At 46.3% G+C, this 9,862-nt stretch overlaps 2 protein-coding genes across 2 annotated transcripts; both read right to left on the minus strand.

Moving 5' to 3' along the window:
* Window positions 1-983: 983 nt before the first annotated feature.
* On the minus strand, window positions 984-2,151 carry LOC115768412. The gene is made up of 2 exons (XM_030712982.1): window positions 1,750-2,151; window positions 984-1,687 (listed from the first exon to the last, which is right to left on the minus strand). The coding sequence occupies exon 2, from the start codon at window positions 1,533-1,535 to the stop codon at window positions 1,173-1,175; it is 363 nt and encodes a 120-aa protein (XP_030568842.1). The 5' UTR covers window positions 1,536-1,687; window positions 1,750-2,151; the 3' UTR covers window positions 984-1,172.
* A 4,817-nt stretch (window positions 2,152-6,968) lies between these two features.
* LOC115768411 lies at window positions 6,969-8,169 on the minus strand. Its single transcript, XM_030712980.1, has 2 exons — window positions 7,735-8,169; window positions 6,969-7,672 (listed from the first exon to the last, which is right to left on the minus strand). The coding sequence occupies exon 2, from the start codon at window positions 7,518-7,520 to the stop codon at window positions 7,158-7,160; it is 363 nt and encodes a 120-aa protein (XP_030568840.1). The 5' UTR covers window positions 7,521-7,672; window positions 7,735-8,169; the 3' UTR covers window positions 6,969-7,157.
* Between the last annotated feature and the right edge of the window lie 1,693 nt (window positions 8,170-9,862).

The raw sequence follows: 9,862 nt of genomic DNA on the forward strand, positions 1-9,862 counted from the left end.
TACGCGCACCTATAGCGCGTAGTAAAAATAAATACAGCGTGCCCAAAACTAATAGGCAGTCTACTCAGGTGTCCAACTTAGAATGGACACCGAAAGATAACAAAGTTCAACTATCAACTACACAACAGACACTCATGCACAATTTGCAACAAAATCTACTGACTGATGACCTAGTAATTGACATGCAGCCAGCTGACCCACTAGTCGAACATATCTTTAACGTCTTAGAGAAAAAACTTGTACGGGACGTAGATAATACGGACCCGCATGAAATACTATTGCTAGAGAACCTGTTGCAGGGTATGATGCAACTAGGCAACAATGACGAAGCTAAACGACCACTAACTGATAGCGAACACTGTCGGACAGAACAATACAAACTGACAAATTCGGACTCGACCACGGACAGAAACTCTAATTCAAATTTGAAAACATTTCAGAATCCACTTACCCAATATTGGCCTATTCAGCGGCCTGAAGGGCATCCACATCACCAACAACTCCATTCGGCGAAGCAGCAGCCGATAGCATCCGCCATGCCCTCCTTTGGTCACCAGCAGCAGCCGCAAAATACGCAGCCTCTCCTATGGGGGCAGCAGAACTTGCAGCGCTGGTCAAATGGAGCCACCATGCCCTCCTCTGGGCACCAGCAGCAGCCGCAAAATACGCAGCCTCTCCTATGGGGGCAGCAGAACTTGCAGCGCTGGTCAAATGGAGCCACCATGCCCTCCTCTGGGCACCAGCAGCATCCGCAAAATCCGCAGCCTCTCCTATGGGGGCAGCAGAACTTGCAGCGCTGGCCAAATGGAGCCACCATGCCCTCCTCTGGGCACCAGCAGCAGCCGCAAAATACGCAGCCTCTCCTATGGGGGCAGCAGAACTTGCAGCGCTGGTCAAATGGAGCCAACATGCCCTCCTCTGGGCACCAGCAGCATCCGCAAAATCCGCAGATTCTCCTATGGGGGCAGCAAGCACAGCAGCGCTGGTCAATTGAAGCCACCAGTGCCTCCTGTGATCACCAGCAGCAGTTGCAAAATCCTCAGTCTGTGCCATGGGGACAGCTGAGCAGGCAGCAACAGCCGTTGATAGCCACCATGCCCTCCTCTGGGCACCTGCAACGCCCGCTAAATCCGCAGCCTGTCCTTTTGGGGCAGCAAGCACAGCAGCGATGGCTAACAGGATCCTCCGATGCCCCCTATGGTCACCAGCAACGCCTGCCAAATCTGCAGCCTGTCCTGCGAGAGCAGCCGAACGCGCAACAGCAGCCGACGACAGCCGCCACGCCCACCTACGAGCACATACACGAGCTGCAAATTGCACAAACTGTACCTGAGTACAGGCAGGCACAACAGCATCAGCCGACGGCGTCCTCGCTGGACTCCATTGGCACGAAAAAGCAGCCTCTTATTGAGCATCCAGTCCTTAAGGGGCAGCAGCTTCTCCAGCAATGGGACAATGTTGTCAAAACGGCCTCCCTTGGCCAGACGCAGCGACTCCAAATTGAGCAGAATGCCCAGCCGGACATTCAGCTGCATAACATGCACCGCACGACGGTGGTCACTACGGCAAATAAATGCCACCAAATCCAGCTGAAAATGGCGCAAACTGCCAAATTGGAGCGGCGACGAAGATGCAGGCGAAGGATGGCTACCCAGAGGCCATCTATCCAGCCCAGCATACGCCGTACCTGTAAGCAATACAAAAACTTAAAAAAATGCAAATTACAAAAAATTCCACGCACCAACTTACCTGCACAACTGGACCAGCGAATGCGTCAGCGGCCTGCTCAGCACAAATGGAAGCCAGCGAAACGTCATCCACTCGACGCCGAGTGGCCAGACACAGCGCCACCCGTACGTGCAAAAATGATGCAGCGCAGGCTGCATATCACTCAGCCTTCGGGCATAAACAGGCGTGAAAATACGGCGATCCGCTATCCATGCATCCTGGGTGTGTGGTTAGCGTTGTCCATTGCCAGTCATCCGCTCCAGCAGCTAAAGTTATGCCCATCCAAAGCGATGCAAACTCCAGCAGATGTAGCGGCAGCCATCACACAATGCAAATTGCAATTTTATGCGACATTAAGTCGGCCAGGTAGCCGGTGGAAGCCAATTGTCCACCGGAAGGCCAGAGGCAGACGGCCAGCGCATCGTAAGGCGGTGCGATACAAAATAAATTAATTTATTAGTTATACTTAGCCACAAAATTGTTAAATTTAAAATAATTTTCCACTTACATGTCTTTAGCGTGCCCAATTGAATATTATGTATTCTTGCCATTCACACGACAGCATTGCCAGCTGATCGTGCAGAAATTTCCCCCAGCTAACTGACCTACGACAAAATGCTAATCGAACAGAGTCTGTTATGTTATGTTTATGTTTAAATGTAGGTCAGTCGAGATTAAATGTTAAATGTATCTCTTGTCATGTCCCTCTCCACCTTGCAAACTGGAGAACGTTGCATATTTTTAAGTGCTCCCAAAAAATGTTCTAAAATTTCTGTTTGCAAAACCAATATGTAGAAATGAGCAACAATAAAAATCTCTCTGTGGCGGTCGAGGCGAGCGGACGTGTTTGCGGACGGCGCCCGGTCGGACTACAGACGAACAACTAAAAAAAAAAAAAAATCTTACAAGTGTCTTTATTTCTGCCAGTAAATTAAATAAAATAAAATAAAATAAAATGCTTGTGCCAAATAATAAAAAATAATAAAGTTAATTAAACAAACTGCCAATCAGCACTTTTAAATGCTAAAATAAAGCCAAAAAAATGAAATTAAAACTATAATGGTGGAAAAAGTGAAAAATTAATAAAATAAAGTATTTAAATAAATCAAAGACGGCCAATCAGCATTTTTAAATGCTAAACAATAAAATAAAATAAATAAATAAAATATATAAGAAATTATAAATTGTGTGCTGTATATAGACTTATATACAGCAGAGCAGCAACATATTGTTAATTGTATTAACAAAAGAAGCCAACACGGACGAGATACCTGACGACAGCGAGGGAAAACTACGCCAAAAACCCATAAATATATACATAATGCTATGTATATAAGGCAAAAAGGGCAAGTACATAAGGAAAAAATGCGCGAAACGGCGGCGTCCAAGCCGGCGGCCATTGCTGCATCCAAAGCTACAAAAGCTATAGCCCCCCCCCATACCCCGGCACCTGTTGCTGAAAATGTCGCCATTGGCGCACCAATACAGCTGCAGCATCAGCAGCAGCAGCTTATAGCTCAACACCAGCAACGGCACCAGCTATCCAAGCAGCAGCAACAACATCAACACCAGCTGAAACGGAGAAAGCCGAAGCCGAAGCACAAGAGAGCGCCAATGCTCTCTACGGCTCAGTCGCTGTCGGCGCTTGCGTCGGCAGAAGCGCCAATCGAGCGTTTGAGTGTCGGCAGCAGAGCGGCATCGAACTTGAGCAAATTCAGCAGCAGCAGCAGCAGCAGCTATGAACGTAGTGAGAGCGATCATGGCAACATGTTCGTCTCGAGCTGCGAACAAAATGTTGAGAGCAATAATATGGGGCTACAGCAACATGTTGTTAGAGCGCAAGTTCATAGCAACATGCTTGCTGATAGCCCAACCAATTCTGACTCAGAATTATCTGTGTCACAAATAGCCAGGAAATGGAGAAAATTAATAAAAATAAAAATAATAATAAAAATAATACCGATGCTGCTCCATCGGCTAGCCAATTAATTCCTAATAATTATGCGGGAATGATGCCAGCTGAAATTATGCAAGTTTCAGAAAATGAACTAGAGGCGAGTGGGCAACAATCACTACCAATAAATGAGTATATGTTGGGTACTAGAATCTGTGGATCACCCAAAGTCAATACGGTCATTAAACGACCTATTAAGCGCAAAATTTCACCAACTATGCCAGCGAATAAGAGTGACAAGCGTGCTCTATTATTAGCGTACGCTGAGTATATTACGAACGCAGACAGTGTCAGGGATACTCCTTCGTATTCTGATTTCTTTAAAACAAATACAGCCATTAAAGTATCGGACAATCAGCCAAGCGACAATAATATACCAGCAGCAAAAGCTAGAAAGAGCACAGAGACAAATAATGGCACGAATGTTGGCAATACCAACAATGCTACATTCGCTGCTAACGACAACAACAACGAGGACAGTGATGACACTGACATCATGGAAGTTGAAGATGAGGCAACAGATTGCAATCCAAATGCAATCTCTGGTCAGACAATGCAGCTGAATCTAGCTCAACGGGTCAAGGTGCCCACTATATACCTGCCCAATATTGATGATATCCAACGAGTTATCAAAGATATCACAAATAATGTGGGTGCCAATAAGTTTGCTACTAAAAGTACGCAGACAGGTGGTGTGAGAGTGCAATGTGTGGACATTGAGGCATACAATGCAACAATTGCGTTGCTTGATGCCTCCAATGTTCACCGGCACACCCATCAAATGCGCAATGAGCGCGGATTTAGAATAATTATTCGCCATTTACACCACACAACTCCATGCGACTGGGTACGCATGGAATTGCGAAGATTGGGGCATCAGGTTAGGTATGTGGGCGTGATAAAACAACGCTTTACTGCCAAACCGATCAACACGTTCGAAATTGAGCTAGAGAAAAACGAGAATAACACTAAGATACTGGAGTTGAAACAACTAGGCAGCCAGGAAATCAAAGTGGAGAAACAGCGGAAGCGCACTGATCCTGTCCAGTGCCACCGTTGCCAGGCATACGGGCATAGTAAAAACTATTGCCGACGACCATTTGTATGCCTTAAATGCGGACAAGGACACCCGACCACGACATGCTCCAAGACAAGAGGCGCGCCTCCAAAGTGCGCCAATTGTCAAGGTCAGCATGTAGCCAATTATAAAGGCTGCAAAGCTTTTAAAGATGAGCGAGCTAAGCTATCAGCAAACCGGGCACGAGTCATGCCCATCCAGCACGAGCAACAGCAGCCATCAGTCAATAAGCGTCAACATGGAACGCTAAACGTGGTGTCCAAGCAGGACCGACAACAACATCAGCAGCAGAAGAACCAGAAGATGCAAAGCAACATTGCCAACTCGACTATGACTTATAGTCAGGTGACCAGCGGGCGAGTCAATACTGGTCGGGTGCATAATCCGGCCATGCAACACCTACTCAAGTTCCAGAAGAAGCTTCAGATGGAACAAGAGGAAGAGCGCCAGAAAAAACAATCAGGAGCAGCGAATGCTTCAAACACAACAGGCGCCAGGTATCAACAACAGCAGCAGCAGCAAAAGCAACAGAAAAACAAGCAACGGCAACAAAAAGAAAGCCAAGAGCCTGTCGATAATGCAGCCATTGATGCTTTAAATAGCAACATGGCTGCAATTATGCAAATGACCATGAAATTGGATCAAGTAGTTGAACTACTTTTGAAAATAGTGGCCAAAAATAATACTAATGCATATCCTGCAACTAAATTGCCCGGAACAGCCACTAGGACGCTAGCTAGATTAACTGCTAGTAGCTCCTCAGACGCCAATGATACTCGAAATGATTAAAAAAAAAGAGACACAATGATAAACGGCCAGCGAGTGAGGGGGTACATGAAAAACTCTCGGAACATACAAACAGTCACTAATTTAGAAACAGACATAGCCGCAATCTATCCCTTAAAACAAGGTAATCGGCTACCTGCGTTTAATTTTGCAAACATCGGCAATTATGCCAACGATCAACAACTGGCTATCGGCCAGCCCACCAATAAGGCGAACAATAAAAAACGCTATCTAGAATATACAGAATCAATCGACGAAATAAACAATCATATATATAATGATATGCAAGCAGCCTTGGAGTTCGAATTTGATTTCAACTCTGAGGATGCAATCGAATTTTTAAATGATTTATTTAATCATAATCAACATGCCACTCCCCCACTCAGCCGTAGCCAAAAAGGCAAATCATATGTCAAACAATATAGAGGGCACACGCTGCTACGCGCACCTATAGCGCGTAGTAAAAATAAATACAGCGTGCCCAAAACTAATAGGCAGTCTACTCAGGTGTCCAACTTAGAATGGACACCGAAAGATAACAAAGTTCAACTATCAACTACACAACAGACACTCATGCACAATTTGCAACAAAATCTACTGACTGATGACCTAGTAATTGACATGCAGCCAGCTGACCCACTAGTCGAACATATCTTTAACGTCTTAGAGAAAAAACTTGTACGGGACGTAGATAATACGGACCCGCATGAAATACTATTGCTAGAGAACCTGTTGCAGGGTATGATGCAACTAGGCAACAATGACGAAGCTAAACGACCACTAACTGATAGCGAACACTGTCGGACAGAACAATACAAACTGACAAATTCGGACTCGACCACGGACAGAAACTCTAATTCAAATTTGAAAACATTTCAGAATCCACTTACCCAATATTGGCCTATTCAGCGGCCTGAAGGGCATCCACATCACCAACAACTCCATTCGGCGAAGCAGCAGCCGATAGCATCCGCCATGCCCTCCTTTGGTCACCAGCAGCAGCCGCAAAATACGCAGCCTCTCCTATGGGGGCAGCAGAACTTGCAGCGCTGGTCAAATGGAGCCACCATGCCCTCCTCTGGGCACCAGCAGCAGCCGCAAAATACGCAGCCTCTCCTATGGGGGCAGCAGAACTTGCAGCGCTGGTCAAATGGAGCCACCATGCCCTCCTCTGGGCACCAGCAGCATCCGCAAAATCCGCAGCCTCTCCTATGGGGGCAGCAGAACTTGCAGCGCTGGCCAAATGGAGCCACCATGCCCTCCTCTGGGCACCAGCAGCAGCCGCAAAATACGCAGCCTCTCCTATGGGGGCAGCAGAACTTGCAGCGCTGGTCAAATGGAGCCAACATGCCCTCCTCTGGGCACCAGCAGCATCCGCAAAATCCGCAGATTCTCCTATGGGGGCAGCAAGCACAGCAGCGCTGGTCAATTGAAGCCACCAGTGCCTCCTGTGATCACCAGCAGCAGTTGCAAAATCCTCAGTCTGTGCCATGGGGACAGCTGAGCAGGCAGCAACAGCCGTTGATAGCCACCATGCCCTCCTCTGGGCACCTGCAACGCCCGCTAAATCCGCAGCCTGTCCTTTTGGGGCAGCAAGCACAGCAGCGATGGCTAACAGGATCCTCCGATGCCCCCTATGGTCACCAGCAACGCCTGCCAAATCTGCAGCCTGTCCTGCGAGAGCAGCCGAACGCGCAACAGCAGCCGACGACAGCCGCCACGCCCACCTACGAGCACATACACGAGCTGCAAATTGCACAAACTGTACCTGAGTACAGGCAGGCACAACAGCATCAGCCGACGGCGTCCTCGCTGGACTCCATTGGCACGAAAAAGCAGCCTCTTATTGAGCATCCAGTCCTTAAGGGGCAGCAGCTTCTCCAGCAATGGGACAATGTTGTCAAAACGGCCTCCCTTGGCCAGACGCAGCGACTCCAAATTGAGCAGAATGCCCAGCCGGACATTCAGCTGCATAACATGCACCGCACGACGGTGGTCACTACGGCAAATAAATGCCACCAAATCCAGCTGAAAATGGCGCAAACTGCCAAATTGGAGCGGCGACGAAGATGCAGGCGAAGGATGGCTACCCAGAGGCCATCTATCCAGCCCAGCATACGCCGTACCTGTAAGCAATACAAAAACTTAAAAAAATGCAAATTACAAAAAATTCCACGCACCAACTTACCTGCACAACTGGACCAGCGAATGCGTCAGCGGCCTGCTCAGCACAAATGGAAGCCAGCGAAACGTCATCCACTCGACGCCGAGTGGCCAGACACAGCGCCACCCGTACGTGCAAAAATGATGCAGCGCAGGCTGCATATCACTCAGCCTTCGGGCATAAACAGGCGTGAAAATACGGCGATCCGCTATCCATGCATCCTGGGTGTGTGGTTAGCGTTGTCCATTGCCAGTCATCCGCTCCAGCAGCTAAAGTTATGCCCATCCAAAGCGATGCAAACTCCAGCAGATGTAGCGGCAGCCATCACACAATGCAAATTGCAATTTTATGCGACATTAAGTCGGCCAGGTAGCCGGTGGAAGCCAATTGTCCACCGGAAGGCCAGAGGCAGACGGCCAGCGCATCGTAAGGCGGTGCGATACAAAATAAATTAATTTATTAGTTATATTTAGCCACAAAATTGTTAAATTTAAAATAATTTTCCACTTACATGTCTTTAGCGTGCCCAATTGAATATTATGTATTCTTGCCATTCACACGACAGCATTGCCAGCTGATCGTGCAGAAATTTCCCCCAGCTAACTGACCTACGACAAAATGCTAATCGAACAGAGTCTGTTATGTTATGTTTATGTTTAAATGTAGGTCAGTCGAGATTAAATGTTAAATGTATCTCTTGTCATGTCCCTCTCCACCTTGCAAACTGGAGAACGTTGCATATTTTTAAGTGCTCCCAAAAAATGTTCTAAAATTTCTGTTTGCAAAACCAATATGTAGAAATGAGCAACAATAAAAATCTCTCTGTGGCGGTCGAGGCGAGCGGACGTGTTTGCGGACGGCGCCCGGTCGGACTACAGACGAACAACTAAAAAAAAAAATCTTACAAGTGTCTTTATTTCTGCCAGTAAATTAAATTAAATATAAATAAAATAAAATAAAATAAAATAAAATGCTTGTGCCAAATAATAAAAAATAATAAAGTTAATTAAACAAACTGCCAATCAGCATTTTTAAATGCTAAAATAAAGCCAAAAAAATGAAATTAAAACTATAATGGTGGAAAAAGTGAAAAATTAATAAAATAAAGTATTTAAATAAATCAAAGACGGCCAATCAGCATTTTTAAATGCTAAACAATAAAATAAAATAAATAAATAAAATATATAAGAAATTATAAATTGTGTGCTGTATATAGACTTATATACAGCAGAGCAGCAACATATTGTTAATTGTATTAACAAAAGAAGCCAACACGGACGAGATACCTGACGACAGCGAGGGAAAACTACGCCAAAAACCCATAAATATATACATAATGCTATGTATATAAGGCAAAAAGGGCAAGTACATAAGGAAAAAATGCGCGAAACGGCGGCGTCCAAGCCGGCGGCCATTGCTGCATCCAAAGCTACAAAAGCTATAGCCCCCCCCCATACCCCGGCACCTGTTGCTGAAAATGTCGCCATTGGCGCACCAATACAGCTGCAGCATCAGCAGCAGCAGCTTATAGCTCAACACCAGCAACGGCACCAGCTATCCAAGCAGCAGCAACAACATCAACACCAGCTGAAACGGAGAAAGCCGAAGCCGAAGCACAAGAGAGCGCCAATGCTCTCTACGGCTCAGTCGCTGTCGGCGCTTGCGTCGGCAGAAGCGCCAATCGAGCGTTTGAGTGTCGGCAGCAGAGCGGCATCGAACTTGAGCAAATTCAGCAGCAGCAGCAGCAGCAGCTATGAACGTAGTGAGAGCGATCATGGCAACATGTTCGTCTCGAGCTGCGAACAAAATGTTGAGAGCAATAATATGGGGCTACAGCAACATGTTGTTAGAGCGCAAGTTCATAGCAACATGCTTGCTGATAGCCCAACCAATTCTGACTCAGAAATTATCTGTGTCACAAATAGCCAGGAAATGGAGAAAATTAATAAAAATAAAAATAATAATAAAAATAATACCGATGCTGCTCCATCGGCTAGCCAATTAATTCCTAATAATTATGCGGGAATGATGCCAGCTGAAATTATGCAAGTTTCAGAAAATGAACTAGAGGCGAGTGGGCAACAATCACTACCAATAAATGAGTATATGTTGGGTACTAGAATCTGTGGATCACCCAAAGTCAATACGGTCA

This window comes from Drosophila novamexicana, unplaced genomic scaffold, assembly GCF_003285875.2.
Source record: "Drosophila novamexicana strain 15010-1031.04,08,12 unplaced genomic scaffold, DnovRS2.1 tig00001768-arrow-arrow-pilon, whole genome shotgun sequence".
In the NCBI taxonomy this organism is placed as follows: Eukaryota; Metazoa; Arthropoda; class Insecta; order Diptera; family Drosophilidae; genus Drosophila; species Drosophila novamexicana.